This window comes from Pongo pygmaeus, chromosome 1, assembly GCF_028885625.2.
Source record: "Pongo pygmaeus isolate AG05252 chromosome 1, NHGRI_mPonPyg2-v2.0_pri, whole genome shotgun sequence".
Taxonomy (NCBI): Eukaryota; Metazoa; Chordata; class Mammalia; order Primates; family Hominidae; genus Pongo; species Pongo pygmaeus.
The window spans coordinates 80,897,287-80,923,587 of record NC_072373.2 but is presented as its reverse complement, the minus strand read 5'-3'; the positions used below and the strand labels follow the sequence as shown (position 1 = coordinate 80,923,587).

At 39.2% G+C, this 26,301-nt stretch overlaps 1 protein-coding gene across 6 annotated transcripts in view; it reads right to left on the bottom strand.

Annotated features, from left to right (window-relative positions):
• NME7 (NME/NM23 family member 7) overlaps positions 1-26,301 on the bottom strand; it is a 229,751-nt gene that overhangs the window by 14,911 nt on the left and 188,539 nt on the right. For 3 of the 6 annotated variants that reach the window (XM_063648948.1, XM_063648956.1, XM_063648952.1), the window contains 2 exons: positions 23,080-23,187; positions 1,773-1,890 (listed from right to left, as the gene is read on the bottom strand). In XM_063648948.1, coding sequence (XP_063505018.1) covers positions 1,773-1,890; positions 23,080-23,187 — 226 coding nt within the window. The remainder of the gene's footprint in view (positions 1-1,772; positions 1,891-23,079; positions 23,188-26,301) is intronic. The other 3 variants (XM_054495624.2, XM_063648969.1, XM_063648966.1) reach the window with 1 other exon arrangement.

Sequence of the window (26,301 nt, the reverse complement as noted above, 5' to 3'; positions counted from 1 at the left end):
TGTTCTAGCTGTGTGGCTCTGGGGAAGTTGCTTAACTCTTTTATGTTTCAGTTACTCATCTGTAAATGGAGTCATCAATTAATGCATATAAAACACTTAGACCAATGCTTGGCATATGGCCAGGACTCCCTACAAGCTAGTTAATATTCCTACCATATACATAAAAATAAAAAATCAATAAGCAATGATAAGAAAGTTAATGCAAATAAATTTCATAGCAGAGCTATCTTTTAAACTTCATCAAGAGCATGACTGTATCAAATTCCTAACTATATCAAGTAAGCATTTGCCCAATATGAGATTTAAAAGTAACGACTATAGTAGTTTGTATTTCATCTATGCTTAAGAAAAGAAAGTGTGACTTTGCTGTGGATAAGATACTTTCAAGATGTCTTATTGCTATCTTTGTGGCTAAATTAACGTTCAGATTAAAGGTGAGAAGGATATAGCGATTGTTATAACTTCTTTCACAATTATCTCACAGAAAATTGCTCACACAATATTAGCATCTACATGGTAGTGGAGGTATTTGATATTTGAAGACAAAATTTCTTTCAAGTTTCTTTTATTTTATTATTTTTTTGAGACAGAGTCTCGCTCTGTTGCCCAGGCTAGAGTGCAGTGTTTTGATCTCTGCTCACTGCAACCTCCGCCTCCCAGGTTTAAGCAATTCTCCTACCTCAGCCTCCTGAGTAACTGGGACTACAGGTGCACATTACCACACCTGGCTAATTTTTGTATTTTTTGTAGAGCCAAGATTTTGCCATGTTGGCCAGACTGGTCTCGAACTCCTGACCTCAAGTGATCCACCTGCCTTGGCCTCCCCAAGTGCTAGGATTACAGGTGTGAACCACTGCGCCTGGCCTCATTTCTTTAAAAGCTTTCCATAACCTGCAAAACCTTCTCAATACATGTGCTCTTGAAAACAGAGCCTAATATTTTCCTGTTAGACTAGTCTTCTGTTTCCTCTTAAAACAGGAAAGCCCATAACTGTCTAAAGGACAAAGAACAGTAGTAGGTTTAACAATTTTCACCCTAAAGCCAAAGTGGGAGTAGCTGTAATATTTTATGAATGAAAAACAGGATGAATTCGATTAGGGCAACCATGTTTTAGACTCCTTTCTAAGTCACCTCCTAGACTTTTTAATCAGTCACCTAAGAGTTACTTATTAACTCAAAAACTGCTTAGTCACTGACTGAAAAATGAGGCAGGGAGCAGACCAAAGTCAAGAGTTCAGGGTCAAACTGCAGAGAGCAAAGCACAATGAGTGGATTGGTTTCATCTTTCTCCTCAGTTTTCCAGAACCAGGAAAATGAAGGGACTGGACAGTGTTGGTGGTAATGTGAACACAATACCAGCTGTTTTAGGTGAAGAGACACAAAAGTCACAGGTTAAAAAGGGCACTTTGTCTCCCTTACTTGATATGTGGATCAAAGCCATGTACCCATACATGTATTGTCCTTGGCATCTTTTCTCAGTTTTCTCTTTCACAAGATGCCCATGCACACAATATATTCTATACCAATGCTCTTCTGGAAGTTCTTTCAACTTCAAGATTACTAGAAATAAGAGCACTAGTAAGCATATCTATTTGTTAGTTTTAAGTAATATTTAACTGGCAGGGTGCAGTGGCTGACGCCTGTAATCCTACTTTGGGAGGCTGAGGTGGGTGGATGACCTGAGGTCAGGAGTTTGAGACCAGCCTGGCTAACATGGTGAAACCCTGTCTCTACCAAAAACACAAACAATAGCCGGGTGTGGTGGTGCATACCTGTAGTCCCAGCTACTCGGGAGGCCGAGGCAGAAGATTTGCTTGAACCTGGGAGGCGGAGGTTGCAATGAGCCAAGATCCTGCCACTGCACTCCAGCCTGGGTGACAGAGTGAGACTCTGTCTCAAAAATAATAAAAAAATAAAATAAATAATATTTAACTAAGAGAGGTTAATATTTTAGTTACACATTTCTCTCTACTGCTAGAGGATTATATTTGGTTATTACAGTATTTCCCCCTTATCCCTAGGGGATACATCCCAAACCCCCAGGGGATACCTGAAACCACATATAGTACCAAACCCTACATATACTATGTTTTTTCTTATACAAACATACCTATGATAAAGTTGAATTTATAAATTAGGCACAGTTAAGGGATCAAAAACGTAACTAATAATACAATAGAACAGTTATAACAATATGCTGTAATTAAAGTTATGTTGTGAATGTGGTCTTTCTCTTAAAACATCTTAAGTATTGTATTCATCCTTCTTGTGATGAAGAAGGGTCAAAGCAGAACAGCATGAGATTGCATCATGCTACTCAGAATGGTGTGCAATTTAAAACTTACGAATTGCTTACTTCTGGAATATTCCATTAAGTATTTTTGAACTACAGTTGATTGAGAGTAACTGGGACCAATGGAAAGCAAAACTGCGGATAAGGGGAGATTACTGTGATACTGACTTATTGAATTCGGGTTATACAGTTCTGATATGAGCCAGTCTTTTAACATCTTTCTAGTTTATGACTTTGGGTCCCTTCATGATTCTTAATCACTTTCATTCAATTATAAAATACTTATTTTATTAGCTGGGCATGGTGGTGCATGCTTGTAGTCCCAGCTACTTGGAGGCTGACAGTGGAGGACTGCCTGAGCACAGGAATTCAAGGCTGCGTTGAGCTATGATTGCACCACTGTACTCTAGCCTGGGTGACAGAATGAGACTCTGTCTCTAGTTTACAATACGTATATATATTGTCTCTAATTTACTCTGTATGTCTGTATGTGTGTGTGTGCATATTAAGCCCATAACAAATATTTTTGTGCTCTATAAGACAGCTGAGAAAAATATATTTAAGAGTCTAAGGGCAAGCTAGTCTATCTGTATACTTGTTATAAAAAAGGTAAGGTGTATTGTAAATACGTTGCAATTAATGGACAAATAGTTGCTAGTATCTCTCTGGATTTCAAGGGCCCTTGCTAACCTCTTAATTTCTCCATTATGATAAAAGATCAAGAATTGGCCAAACTCATTTAATATGTTAACATTACTGAAGATCATCATAGTAAAGGCCTACAAAATAGAGACAAGCATTGCTTAGTGGTGATGGAACAAGATTTTGATTTTATTTGTTTTTAATAAACAGTAGGCAAAGGGATATTTTGGTTGTCTAGAAAAAACATGTATTCTCACTTCCTTCCTACTAACCAGCTACCTTTTGCCTCTCAAACTTCAGCTACAAAAGGGAATCATCCATGAGTTTAATTGTACTGCCAGGTGACAGACAAGACGGTTTATATGATGAGAAGAGAGGCTGGAAAAAAAAAAAAAAAGAGGAGCAAGTTCAGATAGGTACGGTACAGAGGCTAGCACCTGGGTACTGACCTTTGAATTCCTTGCAAGGCAATATAATTTGCTCTTCAAACATAAAAGGCTACACTAAAAGAATAAAAGCCTTTTCTCCGCTATGTTCCTGTAAAACTTTATTTATGGACACTGAAATTTGCATATCACATACTTTCCATGTGTCACAAAATATTATTCTACTTTTGATGTTTTTCAACCATTTAAACATGTGAAAGCCATTCTTAGCTCATGGGCTGCACAAAAACAGGCAGCAAGGGATGGGCCCTTAGACTAACGTTGGCTGACTGCTGGATTGGAGCATTACAGCTTGGGTATGAGTCCCACCCCAGGGCTTCCAGGAGAGAGGGCCCAGGCTGATGCCATCTCCACCCCCATTGCTCTAGGTGGGAAGGCAGAGCTGGTGCTGTATGAGGTGTGGCTGCAGATCCTGGGCCAGCCCTTCACCAAGGCCTTGGAAGATAAAACCAGTCCTGAGTCCCAGGTGTTTCAGGGGCAGCTGATGAAATGAGTGAAGTGGCAGGATGGAGTGGGAGATCAGGGAAGAGGCCTCGAGGGGACGGAGGATGACTGGACAAGGCTTTGGTAGAACTGTGACCCTCTTCACCCTCTGCTGCCTCCCCAGCTGACCACCATCCTCAGACCTCTACAGAACTTGACCTACTGGTGGTGGAGGGATTCCAATGAATCCAGGGTGGCCCTGGGTGACCCAGGGCTCAGAGCTGGACTTGGTTGAGGGCAGGAGGCTGGAAGAGATGACGTCCGCTAGTCCCCCCAGGCTGTCCAGCCCCCTGAAGCCTGTGATGATCCTTCCACCAGGCCAGACCCACTGACTGCCAGAGTGGGTGCCACCTTCTTCAGGGCTGTGCCAGCCCAGGCCCTTGGGTAGGAATGTGTGCACCAGTGTCTGGACACCCTGTGGGAGGCAGAGGGTCTCTTGGTAGAGATGGTCATTCCAGACCTCGGTCAGTATCTCCTTCCCTCTGCAGACCCCCTCCCTCTGCCTGTGTCCTCTGTCCATCTGTCTCCTCCCTCGGGTTCATTGCCCCTACATGACCTGATCTGAAGCCTGCCTCCTCAGCCTACCTTGCGTCCTCATGGGAGCCCTCCCATGATAAATTTTCAATTTATCTTTAAAAATACATTATTTGAAACCAGATTTGTTAAAGCCCATAATCAGTTGAAAAGAAAAAAAAAATCCAGATTTGTGTGGGTTTTGTATTTGGTAAAAAGATAATTAAGTAGGTTGTGACAGTGAAATTGGAGTTTTAACTTAGCTGGGATATCATTTATAAAAGAGCCTAACAGGCCTGACACGAAACAGGCCTGCCATAGAAGTTATAGCCTTTCCTTTGACTCTACTATATTTATTTTCTAATGGACAAGTTAAGTATAGAATGGTAAAGATAATAATTTAAAAAGATAATAATAATAACCAATATTTAATTGAATACTTCCTATTCTTATTGATTTACCTATATCACCTAATCTATTTCTTGCTGCTGCTCTCTGAGGTAAGTACTATTATTATCCCCACCATAAAGATGAGGCAATTCAGGCACAAGAGTTTAACCTGCTTGCTTGGACAGCTAGTAAGTGGCAGAGCTAGAATTCAAACCCAAGTAGTCTGATTCCATATGCATTTGCTGTATTGAAAGTACTTAACCCAGTCTGGGCACAAAGTGAGTGCTTTCTATGATCATCATTGCTTTTATTATTACTGGATTTAAGAAAACTATATTGAATGCCTACCCACTGGAGAATTGAGGAATGAACAAAACACACAAGTACACTGTTCTCATGGATCATAGAGGTCAGGGGAGGAGATAGATACTATTCAAAGAATTACACCTTGATAGTAGAAATAGATCACTTGAAGGAGAAGAAAATTTCTGAATGGTCTTATTTTAGACTACCAGGTCCTTAAGACTTGTTACTGGATGATCAGAGTATATGCTTCCATTACTCCTATTATCTACTCATCTTAAACTCTGCTGCTTGGTTAAAGTTTTGGAACCTTTATCAAGTCACTGCCCTGTTCAAAAACCTTTGATGGCTTCCAGTTTTCTAGAGCCTAAGTAGCCACTGTGTGTCATACATACCAAGAAACTCTCATCCCGCATTTACAGCAAACATCAGTAATCCATCATGGTGATTTTTTTTCTATTTGGTTGTAGTTTTATCAATAAATCAAAAACTGGCACTTGAATTGAAACACTTTTGTCATCCTTGACCTAGTTTGCTGTATAGAAACATTGGTTTTGGACTTAGACAAACTTGGGTTCAAATTTCAGCTCTCTGCCACTCATTGGTGGTGTGATCCTGGCCAAGTCATTTCACCTATGGGAGCTTCACTCTCTTAGCATATAAAATGGAGACAATACAAACTATTCAATAGAGTTTTTAGGTAATGCAGGTAAACAATTTGGCATAGTACCTGGTATATATTGCTTAGTAAATTAATTATTTTTATCACCATTATCATAATGTTCATTATTGCCATCAGAAAGCTTTCCAAAGTCTCCACAATCTAGCTCTAATTTACATTTCCAAATTTATCTCCCATACTCTACCAAAGGAACCCTCCACTTCAACCAGAGGAACTCAATGTCTCCTAAAACTAGCCTGCCATGTTCTTTTTCTGTGTGTATAAAAATCTGCCTTATTCTTCAAATGCCATTTCATTAAATTCATGAAATTTATTTCATGAAATTTCCCTGACCCCCTTCAGCCACAGTCATACTGCTCTCCATTGAACTCTCATACTTACTGTTTCTAACACTTCATCATACACTATCTGGCAACATTCTCTTATGCTGGTGTTTAATTTTATCTTACAATTTAATTTTACATGTCTTTTTATCTTTTCCATCTAAACTCTCTACTTTTCTTTTTCTTTGAGACAAAGTTTCATTCTGTCACCCAAGCTGGAGTACAGTGATGTGATCATGGCTCACTGCAATCTCGAACCTCCCAGCCTCAAGAGATCCTCCCACCTCAGCCTCCTGACTAGCTGAGACTTTAAACACCTGCCACCATGCTCAGCTAATTTTTTTTTTTTTGGTGGAGAATTCTCCCTCTGTTGCCCAGACTGGTCTTGAACTCCTGGGCTCAAGTGATCTTCTTGCCTTGGTCTCTCAAAGTGTTGGAATTACAGGTGTGAGCTATTGTGCCCAGCCAAATAGGGATAATCACGTTTTATTTTTTGAAACAGAATCTCACTCTGTCACCCAGCTGGAGTACAGTGGCATGATCATAGCTCATGGCAACTTTGACCTCCCAGGCTCAAGCAATCTTCCTGCCTCAGCCTTTGGAGTAGCTGAGACCACAGGTATATGCCACTACACCTGGCTAATTTTTGTATTTCTTTAGAGACTGGGTCTTGTCATGTTGCCCAGGCTGGTCTCAAACTCCTGGGCTCAAGCGTTCCTCTCACCTCAGCCTCCGAAAGTGTTGGGATTACAGGTATGAGCCACTGTGCTGGGCAGAAATGTGTATCTTCAAAACAGCACCTGGTGAAATGACTGCACATTCATATCAATGAATGAATGAAATTAAAATAATACGTGGTAGTTAACTTAAAATTAAGCCATGGATTAAGGAGATAAAATTAATTTTTAATTCGTCATGTTACATTGAAGAACTCAATATTATTAAAAAATCTCTGGCTTTTTATTTTGAATTTGAAAATCAGAGGCCGAGCATGGTGGCTCACGCCTGTAATCCCAGCACTTTGGGAGGCCGAAGTGAGCGAATCAGGAGTTCAAGACCAGCCTGGCCAATATGGTGAAACACCGTCTCTACTAAAAATACGAAAATTAGCTGGGCATGGTGGCGTGCACCTGCAGTCCCAGCTACTCAGGAGGCTGAGGCAGAAGAATTGCTTGAACCTGGGAAGTGGAGGTTGCAGTGAGCTGAGATCAAGCCAGTGCATTCCAGTCTGGGTGACAGAGCAAGACTCTGTCTAAAAAAAAAAAAAAAAATCATAATTTTCTACCTTTTTCCATTAGTCCTAGTTAAATAAATATTTTTAAAAATATTTGTGCTTATGTATAAGTGTTAAAGAATACTCTATTTCTCCAAATAATTATAAAGAATTTTTTTCTTTATTTTTAAAATATGTTTTTAAAATTAGTATAATTTCAAAAAAAATTTTTTTTTTAAGATAGAGACAGGGTCTTGCTGTGTTGTCCAGGCTGGTCTCGAACTCCTTGGCTCAAGCAATCCTTCTGCCTCAGTCTCCCAAAGTGCTGGGATTACCACAGCACCTGGCCCAATTTTCTTTAACATAGATAAAATCACCACTCGCGGGACTCAACTAGTTTACATTCCTCTTTGACCTATGAAATGTGATATACGTTTTCCACATCAAGTTTGAATAAAATTATCAATCAAAGACTCCATAAGCATGTGTAACTTAGCCCAGTTGCTCCCAATCACCAGATGGTGAGGGTCTAGGATGACATTTCACTGCTTTCTGGCAAAACGGGAAAAATGAGGGCAACAAAGCAGTGATGAAGCAAGGGTTGGCAGGAGTAGTCCACCCTGGGGAAGGGGCAGTATTTTCTCACTGACATTGCTTGGAACTGCCTGTTTATGGTGATAATGAAAAGCAGACAAACTATTAGTGGATTCTATTACTGTTTTAAAATGATCTACAGAAGATGCAATGCTGTTTTGCCTGTGCCTGAAGTGGACTGCTTCGACCATCATGCCTTTGGCATGCCATAGCAATAAAGTGAGCTTCAGGTAAAGCTGAATTTATTCAGTTGAAGAGACAGTCCATTATTCTATGATAAAATGCTGTTGGTGATTAAATGTCCTTTTAAAACAAAACGATGATGATTGGAAACAAATTTTTCTAATGTCTTCATTTGTTAAATTTTAAAAACTTTATCATTATGTCTATCCCCAAAGTGGGTTTTGTTACTGTTTAGTTTTTTTTTTTTTTTGAAATGTTCCAGGTCTGTGAAATCCCAGATCTGACAACAGCTTGACAAAAATTAATCAAGAGAACAACTTGACTTAATGGAGAGTGCACAGTGTTTTTTGGCTTAGAACAGTGGCTCTCCAAGTGTGGTACTCTAAACCAATAGCATCCAGCACTAACTGGGAACTTGTTAGAATGCAAATTCTCAGGCTCTATCTCAGGTCTACTGAACTAGACACTGTGGAGTAGAGCCCAGCAATCCGTATTTTTAAAAAGCCTGGCCAGGCATGGTGGCTCACACCTGTAATTTCCAACACTTTGAGAGACCAAGGTGGGACGATTGCTTGAGCCCAGGAGTTCTAGAGCAGCCTGGGCAACACAGGGGGACCCTGTCTCTACCAAAAAAAAAAAAAAAAAAAATTAGTGGGGCATGACGGTGCATACCTGTGATCCTAGCTGCTAGGGAGGCTGAGGAGGGATCACTTGAGCCTTGGAGGTCAAGGTTGCAGTGAGCTGTGATCATGCCACTACATTCCAGCCTGGGTGACAGAGTGAGACTCTGTCTCAAAAAAATTTAAAAAAAAAATTAAAAAGCCATCCAGGGAATTGTGCTACTGTTTGAGAACCATTTCCCAGGGAATAGGTAGAGAAGATGCAAAAAAGTGCTGAGACAGAATGCCTGGAGATTCTTAAATGCCCCCTATAAGGTCACTTTTAGTCCAACGATTGTGTCTATTTATTTTATATGGATTTTCCATAGTTATTAATTAACCAATTTATCCAAAATAAATTAATCTAAAATAATCCTAGAGTCTTCGGCAAATGATTTTATAAGTGCCTATATAAAGTGGGATAAATCATATTAAATATAGTCCTTAAGTCATTAAGCTTGTTACTTTTCAGATTCAGAAGGGAGCCTATCCGAAGAAAGGTAGAGCTGGCACTGTACTTGAGAAACAGAAAGACCTATGAACCTGTAACTCCCTTTGAATCTAGCAATGAACATATGCCCCACTATGATGGGATATAGGAGAGAATGTGATATTGCTCCTTATCCAAGATTCTTTTATCTAAGAAAACAACCAACGCTGATGAAATACTAACTGGGCAATAAAGACTTACAATTTGATAGCTTAAGGTCTCTTATATTTTCATGATGTTTTTACGATGAATGTAGAGACTTCTGAAATATCAGGTTTGAGAAGGAAGAAAAGAATCCATGCAAACTATTCGCTTTCCACATGCACATATTTCAGGTTTTACTTGAATAAACAGCAATGAAAGAAGATGCTGGTGGAAGTGGCCTTTTTAATTGATACATAATAATTGTTCACATTTTTGGGATGCTGTAGTGGACTTTTCTGGCAACTGGCAGGTGGAGGGAAGGGTGAGATGTGTACTTGAAAGCAGGGCTCACTCTCATCAGGTCATTGAGACATTTCAGCCATATAAAAAGAGAGAGGGTATGGAGGTCCACTGTCCCCATTCATGATATATTCCCACATGCATTTACTCAACAGACTAAAAGCCTGCAGCTGGAGATACAAAAGTCCCTGATAAGCCCAGGCCCTCAAAGCACTTCCACAACCCACAGGGAGAACGATAAGAGTTGGTCCCCTGCACACCTCTGAGCCACATGACCATGCCAAATGGTGAGTGCAGATTTGATGAACCTGCAGATAACTATTTTAAGCTGCAAGAAACCCAGGGCCTCTGTCCTTGTAACCCTCAGCATCCATGCAATACATGCATACCGCATATCTCAGGTCTCTCCTCCCTGGGAGGGCAAATGGCAGCCTCAACATTGAGACTTCCCCCAAAAAATCTTGGTAATTAATCAGGTCATGGCTGGCTCCTTCCAGAGAAGCCAAAGATTCCCCCATTCAGAGACTGGAACTCCCTTGGAAGTGTAACAACCCTTGGCTACAGTTAAATCCATCTAGAGAAGCTATTGATCCCTTCAAAGTTAAGAGGCTACTGCTGCTTCCAACTGTCAGTTAAGTCCTGAAAGCAAAACAATCCCTTTGCTGGCCTGCTCACAGGGTCTAGGCTTTCCTCAAAAGCAGAACCAAAGCCGACTTCTAAAAAGTCTGGTGTATGTATTCTTTTGAGAAGTGTCTGTTCATGTCCTTTGCCCACTTTTTGATGTAGGTTTTTTTTTTTTTGGTAAATTTTTTTAAGTTTTTTATAAATGCTGGATATTAGACCTTTGTCAGATGCATAGTTTGCCCAAATTTTCTCCCATTCTGTAAGTTGTCTGTTTACTATGTTGATAGGTTCTTTTATAAGTTTTTAAAAAGTCTGGTGTGCCCCTACTCACTGGGATAGTGGTTTCTAAATGCTAGTTTAACTATCAGCCATATCAGAATATCAGAATCACCTGCAACATTAAATACAGTAGTGCCCCCTTATAAGTGGGGAATATGTTCCAGTTCCCCCAGTGGATGCCTGAAACTGTGGATAGTACCGAACTCTATCTATACTATGTTTTTCCATATATATGAGAGACAAAGTTTAATTTATAAATTAGGCACAGTAAGAGATTAACAATAAAATAGCATAATTATTACAATATACTGTAATATTTCATCATACTACTCAGAATGGCATACAATTTAAAACTTTTTATTTTTTAATTTTTGCAACCCTGCTCTTTAAGGTACCATACAATTTAAAACTTATAAATTGTTTATTTCTGGAATTTTCCATTTTATATTTTTGGGCCATGGTTGACCACGGGTAACTGAAACTGTGGAAAGTGAAACCATGAATAACGGGGCTCTACTCTATAGATATAAGAAGCTCATACCAGACCTCCTTAACCAGAATCTTCTATAATAGGGCTCTAGGCTTACACAGTTAAAAAAAACTCTATAGGTGACTTTAATGCATGCCATTGATTGGGAACCACTGCACTAGGACGGTAGTTCTCAAATTTCACGGGCATCAGAAGCACCTGGAGGGCTTGTTAAAGCGCAGATTCCTGGGTCAAATCCCCAGAGTTGCTAAGCAGCTGGCCTACGGTGGACCCCGAGAATTTCATATCCCCTAAGTTCTCAGGTGATGCAGCTGTTCTAGAGCAGGGGAGGACACGTAAAAACCGCACTAGGGATCAGCTGGGGCCAGTTCTATTGGAAGCCTGTTTACTAGCTAAATGCCTCTTGACCACCTGGAGAAGATACTGCTTTTTACCTATCCAACATTCATTTTCCCTTTCTTCCTTCTAACAGTATCTTGATTTTTGCTAGTGGGAGCAATGTTCCCAACTAACAGAACTACATTTACTCACTTCCTTTCTAAACAGGGGCGGCCACAGTACTAAATCCCAGCAACAAGAAAAATCATAACCAGAAGCTGTTGGGTGGGGGCTCTGGTTTTTGGAAAAGCTTAAAGGTGGGCAAGGGAGAAGTGTTAGCTCAGCTGGCATTCTTCGCCTTTTGCCCTCACTCTTCTTTCTTTATGCCTGGAAAAAAGAAGTGATAACTCAAGTTCTGACAACCATTCTGTGGCAACAAGGCAAAAAGCACATACTAAAGATGATGACAGTACCAAGGAGGAGGAGACTGGGTGACTGATGGTATTATGGAACTGCCATACCAGTCCCACATGCCTACCTTCAGATCTCAAATTATGGGGCAGAAAAATAAAAGTTCTCATTTTTAAAGATGATTTTAGGGTCTCTATTTACTAGTGACCAGAAAATTAATTATTAATTTGTCACACCCCAACCCACCAACATGGAGGCCATTATATTCACCTCTTTTCTGCCATCCTGCTATTCTCACGTGGCTCTGAGATTCTTCTTCCTTTCCCCAATCTCTAACTACTCCTATTGCTTTCTGCAGAACTTCAGTGCCACTGTAAACTCCCTTGAAACCTGAATCTCTTCATAGGCCTCTTAGCCTTAAATGAAACTTGGATATTCCCTAAGGGCATCAATTCCTTGGAGTCCTCAGGAGAAGAATCTCTGGCCAGGAGGGTAGGACTAGTTCTATCCTTTGTCCCAGTGCTACTTTAAGACCTCCTCCCCTTATATATGAACTCCTGACTTTTTGAGGCTTATGCCATCTGGCTAGATCTTTTCTCCTTGTTGCTGTCACACCTTTGGTTCACAAACTTCCCTCATTTGTGAAAGACTTCAGACTTTAAGGGTCACCATTTTCCTCCCCACCCTACCTCCTAACCATGATCCTAGGTGATTTCAATGCCACTCAACATGAAAGCTTCTCTCAGTTCCTAGACTTACATATCTCTAGTGACTGATACCGATCTCCACTCCACACTGGCTACCTCCTTCCATGGCCACACCCTGAACCATATCATCCATTACCATGGAAAGCTCCACTTCTGAAGTGTACCGTGACACAGCTCTTTCCCTGTTATTCCTGGGGTCTCTGTAGGTACCTTAGAAAAGCATTCGGTCCCTTGGCCCATCTACTTTCTCTCTTTCTTCAAGCACCTCCTGCCATCACATCTTTCCTTGTTTATAACTTCAACTACAGTTGCTAATATCCTCAATTATCTTTCCTCATCGTACCCTCCTGTAAAAACCTCACCCCTGGGCCAAACTGTTCACCAGAAAATAATAACACCGTAATACATGTAATCTCCTAAATCAACTGAATTGTAAATACAACCCATAAATATATATTCTGTCATCAGCACTTTCTCCATGGCCACTTCAAATTTTGTCTACTATCTCTTATTCAAGACTCCTGGTGCCAGATGTTTTGGAATTTACAATAATAATCTGGAATATACAGTATATATTATATAATACTCCAAGGGGTCTGGGAAGTCACTCATCATCAAATACATTAATATTTTTACAGCAGTGTGAAGAGTCACACTAAATAGGTTAAATAAAAATGATACACATTAAATGTTTTGTCCAGCTACTGAAACAAAACTGTTTAATGATACACAACTTGATATAAGATCAGGTTAGGTTTTACCATTAAACTTACAAAAAAACTTTGGTTTTCAGACATTTTTAGATTTTTAGATTTTGGTATCACAGAAAAAGATGGTACTATCATGTTTGCTTGGGGATAGGCATTAATCTGGATTCATTCCCACAGGCTACCTTTCACATCCAATTAGTCTCTGAGGCTGTCTGTTCTACCCCACTAAATGTCTTTTGAAGCTCACTGCTTCTGGCTATCCCTTCTGCCACAGCAATTCAGGAAACCAGAATTTTCTCCTGAATTACTTAATAGACTTCTACCTAGTCTCTGTCCCCCTAGACTCCACCCACTTGTTTCCCTGCCCGACCCCAGGGCCCTTTCATCTGTTCTCTACACTGCAGCCAGAGTGACCTCTATAACACAGATATGATTGTGCTATTCCCCTGGGTAAAACATTTATTTGGATCCCTAATGGCCTCAAGATGAAGTTCAGTTGTCTTAATATGACTTTACAAGGCCCCTGCTGACGTTTCCAGCTTTATCTCTTGCCATTTTCTACCTCCTGGTCAAAGCCCCAGTCTTACTGCACTATTTTTAGATCTCTAAGAGAAAGCTGTTTGCTTTTGTATTTGTACAAGTTGTTCCCTCTTTGACAATGTACTACTAAAAATCACAACTCTTCTTCTTTCAAGATAGAAGCTAAAACTAAAGATAAATTATGAGTGTCAGTATGTGCAGAGGCCTGCGTTAATCATGGCAAAGGAATTGGGGCCTGTCCAATCATCTTAGTCACCCTGCACCTATGTTTATTTCTGATTAATCCTTGATTCACTATTTTTTCCCCCAGAGTGTACCAGAATAAGAATCCATGCAGAAATAATTATGTATCCAAATTCAGATTTGATCAACTACTTATGAAACTGACTTTGCAAAGATTATGACAGTGAGAGGAGTCTAGCATAGCTGACTCCATCTTGCTTCTGGCCTCACAGACTGGCTGTCTTCACTCATTCCTGGGTGTCAGCCAAGCTCACCATGAGAAGAACTTAGTCTATAGTTTAACCTGAAAACAAGAACTAACCCCTTCCTGGCTCAGGAACTGAAAACTGTCTTTGTAAAACTAATGAAAAGCCACAATATTAATATTATGGGAGGGGCCTGAATGCTGCTAAAATGTAGACGTAGGTTCTATAATGCTTTACTGCTCAGGGGTCATGTGGTCCAGAGGTCACAAGATTTGTGATCTCCCCAGTTGATCCCGTAGGTAACATCACTATTATAAAACCTAAGATTGGTCTTTTGAGATGTTTTTTAGATGTGCATTCTGGCAACCGATGGACCTCACCTTGACCCTGACTTATGACTCAACTGATCCTGTGGCCCCACCCAGAGGTAGACTCAGCACAAGAGGACCGTTTTCTACATCTCTATGATTTCATCCCCAGTCAGTCAGCAGTACACACTTCCTAGCCCTTGCCCACCAAATTGTCCATAAAAACCTTAACCTTTGATCCTTTGGGGAGACTGATTTGAGTAATAATTCCATCTCTTATGTGGGCGGCCTCTTGTCAATTAAAATGGTAACTTCAATACCACAGTCTTGGTGAACTGATTTTCTCTGTGCAGGGGACAGGAAGAACCTGTTGGACAATTACACTTATACATACAATTAAATATTTTATATGCTTCTTAAAATTTTATAATCACAAAAGTGGTATCACCAAGTTACAGAACATTTAGACAAAAAAACAGGAAAGACCCATGTTTTCATCATCCTATGTTTGCTATACATATACATAACTGTCTCCTGGAAGGTAAGCTCTGTGAAGATAAGAGCCACATGTTTACTGCTGTGTTCTCAGTGAAGTGTTTTAATGTTTAAAAAATATAAATACAGGCCAGGCATGGTGACTCTCACCTATAATCCCAGAACGTTGGGAGGCTGAGGCTGGAGAATTGCTCAAACCCAGGAGTTCAAGACCAGCCTGGGCAACATGATGAGACTGCATCTTTACAAAAAAAAAAATTATCTGGGCATGGTCGCACAGCCTATAGTCCTAGCCTCTCAGGAGGCTGAGGCAGGAGGATTGCTTGAGCCCAGGAGGTGAAAGCTGCAGTGAGCCATGATCATGACATTGCAATCCAGCCCAGGAGACAAGGTGAGACCTTGTCTCAAAATAATAATAATAATAATAAAGTACCTAAATGAATGATTGACCTATCATTTTGGTATACAAAATTAAAATTCAAACATACTTGAATTTTCTACCATATACCCATTCAGCAACATTGAGATTCTCAATTTTAGTACATGCAAAGTTTTGGTTGTTCCCCTAAGAGAAAATAAGAAAAAGAAGGTCCTTCGAAAAGACCACAGGTTTAGAGGTAAAGTGAAAGGCAAAGAAGTAGATATTATTTTCCCCACATAAAATGATTCCCAAAGATGTTTTTCAACGAATCCTGGGGAAAGATAAGGAAGCAAGGAGAATGTAAAACTGCCTCTCAGAAGTATCATTGGTGACACGAGGTGACAACTAACACTGAAGTGGGAGGCGTACACGAGGTTGAGTCATAACATCACAAAGGCATCATTCATTTTCACAGACAAGGGGGAGCCAACAAATGACTTCTCGTATGAGTAATGTATGCCATACAGCAAAATAAATTTGCCAGTATCTTGTTAGAACTGTAGGTGGAAGCCATCTAGAAAAATTTCTGATGAGCAAAGGGATAAATGGATCAATCAAATTAGAATCTCTACTTGTTATCTTTAAAGGTGTTAAGGTCATGAAAGTCAAGGAAAAATTCAGAAACTGATCTAGATTGAAAGAGACTAAGGAGAAAACTAAATGCAATGCATGGTCCTGACCTGGATCCTTTTGCTAGCAAAGAACCTTATGGAGACAACTGGTGAAATCTGAATGGAGTCTAAGGATTAGATGGTAGTAATAAATGAATGTTGATTTCCTTATTTGGATGCTTGTAATGTGATTATGTAAAAAAAAAAATGCCCTTTTATGTTAAAAATACACACTAAAGGATTCAGAAGTACGCACATAATGTTGATGACTTACTCTCAAATGTTCATAAAAAATTTATTGTACCATACCTGCAACTTTTGTAAAAGTTTAAAGTTGTTTAAAAAAATTAGAATCTTGGCCAGGTGTGGTAGCTTATGTCTGTAATCCCAGCACTTCGGGAGGCCAAGGCAGGCAGATCACAAGGTCAGGCAATCAAGACCATCCTGGCTAACACGGCAAAACCCTGTCTCTACTAAAAACACAAAAAATTAGCTGGGCGTGGTGGCATGCACCTGTAGTCCCAGCTACTTGGGAGGCTGAGGCAGGAGAATAGCTTGAACCTGGGAAGCAGAGGTTGCAGTTAGTCGAGATTGCACCACTGCACTCCAGCCTGGGCAACAGAGCGAGACTGTGTCTCAAAAAAAAAAAAAAATTAGAATCTCTGGGGGTGAGTCTAGACGTCAGTATTTAAAAAACTGGCTAGGTGATTCTGATGTGCAGCCAAGGCTAGGAAACACTGTTATAGAGTCTTCTCTATAAAGTGTGACATACTTTTTCACCGAGTGCAAAAAATATAATTTATTTAACTAAACTCTTCCTTCCTTTCTTTCAAAAATCACTTATTGAAGAGCTTTTATATGCCAGGCAAGAAAAAATCTCTTCCCTACTATGTGTACTCACAGTCTCACATAAGGAAACAGACACTGCGCTGTAATAGTAATAATAACTACTATCCTTTGTTGAACAATTACTATTTGCTAGGCACAATGATATTTGATACGGCAGGTACTGTTATCTTCATTTTACAGAGTGAGGAAACCTACGCATAGTGAGATGAGTAACTTGCCCAGGAGGAGTACAGAGCTATTTTGACTCTTGGCTACACCACTATAGTATAGGAAGGCAAAGTGCTATGAAAACACACATACGGACTGATGCAGACTATGGGTGCCATGGAAGGTTTCTTAGAGGAGGGAAGGTGGGATGTATCTGTAAACATGCATATTATTTCCATTGTTAATGATCACAAATACTCCTTCCATGAACATCTGTGCAGATAACTTTCCATTTTGTAGTCCTGCTGCCACTCTCTTCCTTTGCTTAGATTCTATGAAGTAGAATTCTAGGACAAAAGTTATAGAAATACTCCAAGGCTTGCCAAAATTGACAAATGGGATCTAATTAAACTCAAGAGCTTCTGCACAGCAAAAGAAACTACCATCAGAGTGAACAGGCAACCTACAAAATAGGAGAAACTTTTCACAACCTACTCATCTGACAAAGGGCTAATATCCAGAATCTACAATGAACTCAGATTTACAAGAAAAAAACAAACAACCCCATCAAAAAGTGGGCGAAGGACATGAACAGACACTTCTCAAAAGAAGACATTTATGTAGCCAAAAAACACATGAAAAAATGCTCACTATCACTGGCCATCAGAGAAATACAAATCAAAACCACAATGAGATACCATCTCACACCAGTTAGAATGGCAATCATTAAAAAGTCAGGAAACAACAGGTACTGGAGAGGATGTGGAGAAATAGGAACACTTTTACACTGTTGGTGGGACTGTAAACTAGTTCAACCCTTGTGGAAGTCAGTGTGGCAATTCCTCAGGGATCTAGAACTAGAAATACCATTTGACCCAGCCATCCCATTACTGGGTATATACCCAAAGGACTATAAATCATGCTGCTATAAAGACACATGCACATGTATGTTTATTGCGGCACTATTCACAATAGCAAAGACTTGGAACCAACCCAAATGTCCAACAATGATAGACTGGATTAAGAAAATGTGGCACATATACACCATGGAATACTATGCAGCCATAAAAAATGATGAGTTCATGTCCTTTGTAGGGACATGGATGAAATTGGAAATCATCATTCTCAGTAAACTATCGCAAGGACAAAAAACGAAACACCACATGTTCTCACTCATAGGTGGGAATTGAACATTGAGAACACATGGACACGGGAAGGGGAACATCACACTCTGGGGACTGTTGTGGGGTAGGGGGAGGGGGGAGGGATAGCATTAGGAGATATACCTAATGCTAAATGACGAGTTAATGGGTGCAGCACACCAGCATGGCACATGTATACATACGTAACTAACCTGCACATTGTGCACATGTACCCTAAAACTTAAAGTATAAGAATAATAAAATAAAATTAAAAAAAAAGAAATATTCCAAGGCTTTCAATATGTTTTGCTCATAGTTGTCACCAGCTATATGAGGGTATCTACTTTACTGTATCATTGCCAGCAGTGGGCATTATTACTTCAAAAATTCTTTGCTATTAATAGAAAACTAGTATTTGATTACTCAGCTGAAGATTTTACCATCAATGCTATCTTTAACACACAAATTTAAGATCATTGTAGTTACAACCAGCAGAGTATTAGAGAACATTAACAGTGACAGAACATTCTAGAATGTCTCATATTATAAATACCATAATTTATTCCTATAATCACAAAATTCACTGGGTCAGAATTAGCAATATTCAAAGAAAAAAATTTCTGTATTCATGCTAAGATCTTTGACCTCTCAAACTTACTATGAGTTCTAGGAGAACAGTAGAAATGAGTTGTTTGATCCTACCACAATCCAGCAAGTAAAACATGTTCTATAATTGTTTGCTATAAAAATAAATAAATAAATAAATACATACATACATACATAAATACATAAATAAAATAATGGATAATGACAAAATATAAACTGAAGCCATACTTTTTGAGCTCTACACCCATGATACATAGCTCAGTAAACATCACATTAGGGAAAGATTAAAGAGAAGTAGCATGTTCCCCTCTTTGTCTTCTTGCCATATAAATAGGATAACAATATATTCCAGTTTGCATGTGACAGTTCTGGTTTATGCCTCTTGTCTGAACATCTTTTCTGATTAGAGCTGCCTTTCAAAGGGTGTTTAATTGGGCAATAAATTTTATGGTCACTCTGCATCTAAAGGATGTCCCCCTAATGAAGAGCTGATCTTAGGAACAAAGTGCTCACTGATCAGACAACTTGTCTTGTGTCACTCGGATTTTCACTTTGAAGACCTATAGCCAGATACCTCATTTGGCCTTTATGTATTTTCATAATATTTTATCATCTGAAGCCAAATAATAATCTGAAAGTAGTTAATTGATAAGGGCATCCTTGACTATATCAGCACTCTTTATTTCATTTTATTGATAAAAGAAGTGAGGCATGGAAAGAAAATGTGACTTATTCTAGTTCATATCAAGTAAAATAATCAGCCATATAAGAGGAAGCTACTGATGCTCTAACTTCTGATTTTTGATTAATTCTCTAAACCACAGTCATTAATGTACAATGAAATCTCCAGTGAAGTTAGATCAGAAAAATTGCAATCATTTAGTAAATGGCTTTGCAAACTACAGGCAGTAATAATCTATTTCAAACGATATGAGCAAAATCATAGGCATACCTTAGATAATACTTTTTCCTTTTTCTTTTTTTTTCCTCAGGCCCTCTTGGATAATATTTTTAATGGGTATAAATTTCATGGTTAATAACATTTCAGTCTCATTAAGTAAAAGTCTCTGTTCAAACCTAGTTGATAGGTCCAAGCTATCAGAAGGTGAGGAAATATTTATTTATAAAAAAGTTAAAATTTAAAATAAACATTTAATCTTTTTGGTTATTAAAAAATAAAGCTAGGTACATTTTTACATTTCACAAGTATGTCTAAATTTCATACAAAGATGCATAATAGATAAGGTTTTACAAATATCTTGGATTATACCAGAAAATCTTAATGGAGCTAACAAAGTCACTTCCTATAACAACAACGAAGAAACTTATGGTGATAAATTGAATAGACTATTGCTAAGAACTATATGAAAAAAAGTGACTCTACTGCTTGCATAAAAGGAGAGGCATACCACATATGAAGTTGGAGAAACTCACTATTACAGATATGACATTCCATATAATTTATAAACATATTGTAACGTCACTCAAGGTCCCATTTGCATTTTGTAGGGGTGGAGTAAAGACCTCGGTAAAAAGTCATTTGAAGTTCATTCAGAGGTTGGCCAGGCATGGTGGCTCATGCCTGTAATCCCAGGACTTTGCGAGGCTGAGGTGGGTGGATCACCTGAGGTCAGGAGACAGCCTGGCCAACATGGTGAAACTTCATCTCTACTAGAAATACAAAAAATTAGCTGGGCATGGTGGCATGCACCTGTAATCCCAGCTATGCAGGAGGCTGAGGCTGGAGAAATGCTTGAACTCAGGAGGCGGAGGTTGCAGTGAGCCGAGATCGTGCCACTGCACTACAGCCTGGGCGACAGAGTGAGACTCCCTCTCAATAAATAAATAAATAAATAAATAAATAAAAAGTTTATTTGGAGGAATACATTTTAGGGACTAACCAAGAACACTTTTGTAAAGTATAAATAAGCTACAATAATAAAAACAGTATTTTGCTGGTACACATCAATGGAATAAAATAGGAAGTTCAGAAACAGGCAAGGATGTATATAAGTATTCAATAAATGAGAAAGAATAATGAAAGGATGGATGGATTTAGCCACTTAAATAAAATAAATTGTTTATTATTAATAAACAATATTGTGATAGCTGGCTAAATCCATACCTCACACTTTATGTCTAATAAATTCCAGGTGGATTGAACATTTCAATATATGAAAATGAAAACAAAATATTTGGGGAAGGCTTTTCTATGTACAATTTCCAGGACATAATTTTTTTTTTTAAAAGACTAATAGATTTGATCACATAAAACATAATACTCATTAAAATAAATGTGTATTAAGGATATCAACCATTTTTCTTCATTTATAGTATAATCACTTAAATTATTTCTTTTTAAATTTCATTTAGCTTATTTTGACACAAAAATTTTAAAATCTATAAGAAGTTAAAAAAATAAAATTTTTATTTACAGTTTCCTTCTTGGATTTTGGCCTAGAAATGACTTTCTTAACCCTAAACCAGACCCATTTTCACTTATATTTCCTCAGAATTTTTTGTTTCATATTTTACGTTAATTTAAAAGATGAGAGATCAAATATGACTCTGTTTCATATTAGCTGTCTGGTTTGGGGATGTTACTTAACCTCTCTGAGTCTCAATTTCAGTTTCCTAAAAAAACAGATATAATGAATACCAGCCTATTGGAGTTGCTATGGCAATGAAAAGAAATCATTTATACAACGCATGTGTCATAGTAGAATCTGGTTAATAAAGGTGACCAAAATGTTAGCTATCACTTTGAGTGCTATTGTTATAATTGGTAGCTAGTCGGGTATGAGCGGGGCAGGAAAGGGCTCCCATACCTCACACCAGCAGTGTCGGGAGACCATCAGGTGATGGTCAGGTGGTTGTTAACTGTCTCGCTGAAGTAATAATTGGTCACAGCTGGCGCCAGGGAAAGGCGGTCTCCTAGTAGATAGAAAACACCTAAAACTGGTGACGAGCGGCTTCTCAATAAGATCTCAGGAGTTGGGCAAGTGGTCAGAAGTAATGCAAGACCCTGGAGGTATGCCATCATATAAAAACCCCAAGTCAAAAGGTCAAGCCATACACTGGTCTTTCAAGTCACCTGCTTGGCCCTCTTCCAAGTGTATTTTCCTTTCTTTTGTTCCTGCTGTAAAGCTTTTAAGTAAACTTTCACTCCTGCTCTAAAACTTGCCTCAGTCTCTCCTTCTGCCTTATGCTTCCTCAGTTGAATTCTTTCTTCTGAAGAGGGAGGTACTGAGGTTGCTGTAGACCCATATGAATTTGCCATGGGTAACACTATCACACTGTATATTAGACCCCTTCCTCGCCTTTTTAGAGGCAAAGTCTCGCTATGATGTCCAGGGTGGAGTGCAGGGGCTATTCACAAATGCAATCATAGCACACTGTGGCCTTGAACTCCTGGCCTCAAGCAATCCTCCCACTTAAGCCTCCCAAGTAGCTGGGACTCCAGGTGCATGCCAGTGAGCCTGGCTGGACTTCTTAATTTCATTGGAAAACAGTTGACCCTTAAACCGTGTGGAGGTATGGGGTACCTATCCCCTGCACAGTGGAAAAATCTACATATAACTTTTGATTCCCCAAAAGCTTAACTACTAATGCTGTTGACCGGGAGCTTCATCGATAACAAAAAGCCGATTAACACGTAAATAGACTAGTATCTATATATATGTTATGCATTCATAATATACATTTTTTTCTATTTTTTTGATATTTCTAGGCTACAAAGTTCACCCAAGAGTTTTTTCAAATTGTCACAAATCTCCAAAAAACTTTCTAATATATTTATTGAACAAATGAATACATAAGTGGACCAGCACAGTTCAAACATTTTTCAAGAGTCAACTGTATGTATTTTCATGACTAGCAATTTATGGTGATGGTATAGTCACCTGATATAAAAACAAATTTCACACAATTTAATTATTTTAAAATCATAACGTACGCCAACCAGAAAAAAAAAATCTAAATTCTTTGAAAGCTATGCAGCATGCTACAATTTGGTCTTTCAAAGTTGCAGTCCAAAATCATCAGATGGCCAAGTAAGAGAGTCATCCAAGGGGAACATTACATACCAGGACTTGTCAGGGGGTGGGGGAGATAGGGGAGGGATAACATTAGGAGAAATACCTAATGTAGGTGATGGGTTGATGCAGCAAACCACGAGGGCACGTGTATACCTATGTAACAAAACTGCACTTTCTGGACATGTAACCTAGAACTTAAAGTATAATAATAAAACAAAAAGTTTTCTTACACATCAGAACTCCTGAGATAATTTATGAGCTTGCAATATAAATAGGATGTTTACCTTCTTTATCTTACCTCTAATAGGCCATCCTCTGGCAGATCAGTACAGTGAACAGCATTCTGGATCTTAGTTTTACCAAAGATTGCTCTGAGAGTTCCAGGGCGTAAATGCCGGGCAATTTCCTATTAAATATACATTCACATATAGATTAAAGTTAGCCATATGGTATAAAAAAGAAAAACACTAGCTATATGAAACACTAACTTATTTATGAAATACATGTTATATATAGACAGTGCTTATAAGGGTTTTTCTGTGGCCCAATGTAAAGTCTGCTTTCATCTACATTGGGGAAAAATAATAATTGCATTTCTTTTTATCAATAGATTATGGGAATCACACAAAATGTGAAGCTAGTTCATTACTATGAAAGACTTGTATTTTATAAAGACAGTAGAGATCTTAACAACTTTGATTTAAAATGAACCAATTTGATGCTATTGATTTCAAAAGCTTTTAAAAAAATGTTAGTTGTATCAACTTAGTGGTAGTTCATCTTTAAGAGAAAAAATATGGTCACAAATAGCCCTGAATTTAACGAGGGTTAGACAGAGGCAAGGGAATGATAATGATGTCCAAAAAAATTTTAATTGAGAGAGACAGGAAAAGAGGACCTAGGGGATAGAGGTAATTGACAATGAAAAGGTGGATCAATGAATTTGAGCTCCTAGTGGTATGGGATAATCATTGAGATCAGTATGTTAGAGGAAGAGAGATGGAAAGTTAAAAGATACTCAAGACTGAGATTACTGTGGGTGGGAGGAGAGGGGGCTATAGTGATTGATAATGATCAGTTTTAAGGCATAACCATAGCTAAGGTTAGTTTGAGGGCAAGAATATTAGAAGGAAGAAGAACAACAGATTGAGAGGCCAAGGTCGTAAGTGGATCACCTCTATGAAAGTGGAAATCAGAAAGAATCATGACAGGTGTAGCTTAGGGTGCAAAGATTCTGAGCAGCATTCACGTTTGTGGTTCCGTCACTTAAGGATGTTTTAAAGGCATGCATTTATTTAATTACTTAAGTTTTATTTGCCAGGTTTCCATCAAATGTCAGCTATAAATGTATTATGTTTAGGAAAAACATTTTGATAAAGTAGAAAATAAGGATGTCTTTATATTTTATTTCATATTTATTACTTTCACTCTGTTCTCCATAATTTTTCTAGCAAGTGAGTATCCAATATTAAAAACCTACTCAGCTGGGCATAGAGGCCCACGCCTGTAATCCCGACACTTTGAGGCAGAGGTGAGTGAATCATTTGTGGTCAGGAGTTCGAGACCTGCCTGGCTAACATGGTGAAGCCCTGTCTCAACATGGTGAAACCCTGTCTCTACAAAAATTAGCTGGGCATGGTGGTGCGTGCTTGTAATCCCAGATATTCAGGAGGCTCAGGCAGGAGAATCACCTGAACCTGGGAGATGGAGGTTGCAGTGAGCCGAGACTATGCATTGCACTCCAGCCTGGGCGACAGATCAGACTCTATCTCAGAAAACAAACAGAAGCCTTACTCTGCTTATATAGTGGGAAGCTGTCATTTTGTGACATAAGATGTAATTTATGAAATTTTGAAAAGTGAGTACTAATGTTCTTTTTCTTATTTCCGGTCAGGGAAAAAAACACTTTTAAATTACTCAGTTTCAGTAAACTGTTTTATTAGAACCTATTTGCTCTCAAATTTTGTTTGATGGCCAGGCTCATGCCTATAATCGGCACTTTGGGAGGAGTTTGAGAGCAGCCTCAGCAACACAGAGAGCCCCTGTCGCTACAAAAAATACAAAAATTAGCCGGGTGTAGTGGTGCACGCCTGTAGTCCCAGCTACTTGGGAGGCTGTGTGGGAGGATGGCTTAAGCCTGTGAAGTCGAGGCTACAGTGAGCCAAGATGACACCACTACACTCCAGCCTGGGTTGTCAGACAGAGCAGGACCCTGTCTCAAAAAAAGAAAATTTTATTTAACTTGCGCTACATTCATTAAAAGATTACTTTCATATAAGTGTCTGCTACATGCACAGCACTTGAAATCTGAAGAGGCTCGTGTGTGTTGGCCTAGCGCAGTGGCTCATGCCTGTAATCTCAGCACTTTGGGAGGCCGAGGCGGGTGGATTACCTGAGGTCAGGAGTTAGAGACCAGCCTGATCAACATGGTGAAACCCTGTTTCTACTAAAAATACAAAAATTAGCAGGGCATGGTGGCACGTGCCGGTAGTCTCAGCTACTTGGGGGGCTGAGGCACAAGAATGGCTTGAACCTGGGGGTGTGGAGGTTGCAGTGAGCCGAGATCGCACCACTGCACTCCAGCCTGGGTGAAAGAGCGAGATTCCGTCTCAAAAACAACAACAACAAAAATGGTTGGTAATTCCTGGCTGTTTTTTTTATGAGTTCTCTATTTGCTTGTCATAGATGCCAGGGACATGCTGCTAGATGAGGTACTCTGGTTGCCTTCCTTTCAGAAGGGGGTGCTACCATTTTTCCTGAGTGTTATTAGCTGCCTTCCCATTGCTCTGCCTCTTTAGCTCAAGCCCCACATTCAGTGCCTTAGGCTGTGGCTAAAAGTATCAACTGCCTTCTGCTCAACGTAAGCAAGCAAATGTGAAGGCGCTGATTTACTCTGCTGCTCTTCATGCAGCCCTCCAACTAACCACCCTGCTTATGGCCCCAATGCCCTTCCTCAGCCTTGCATCCATATGTCTGATGTGCAGCCCACCCAGTACCCCTACCCCTTCTGGAGAAGTTCTCTCCTGCATGTTTTAGAGTGTTGGTTTTCCTCAACAATACAATCTTATCTGCTTTGAGTCTTTTGAAGTTTATGGCCTGTAACAAAACTAAAAACAAACAAACAAAAAAAAACAAACCCACAAAAACAAAAACATACGTGTGTGTGTGTGTGTGTGTGTGTGTGTGTACTCTTCCTTGTTTTCCAGCATCACTGGAGATTTACTCTTTAAAACAACACACAGTGAAACAGTATCTCCTGTAAATTCCTGTAAAGACTTGGTAAGCAAGGGGATGATGGGCACATATGGTCTTCTGCCATCTTCATGACACTTCATCTTACTGACATTCTCTATTTCTCCAACACAACAAACCATCTTTAATTCATTTTGCATGCTGCTATAATTTTGTACCTAAATGCCAATATGATCATGTTATTTACTTGCTCAAAAAATCTTTGAAGGCTCATAATTGCCTATGGCCAAATGTCTAAACTCCTCAGTGTGGCATTCAAGGTCCTTCC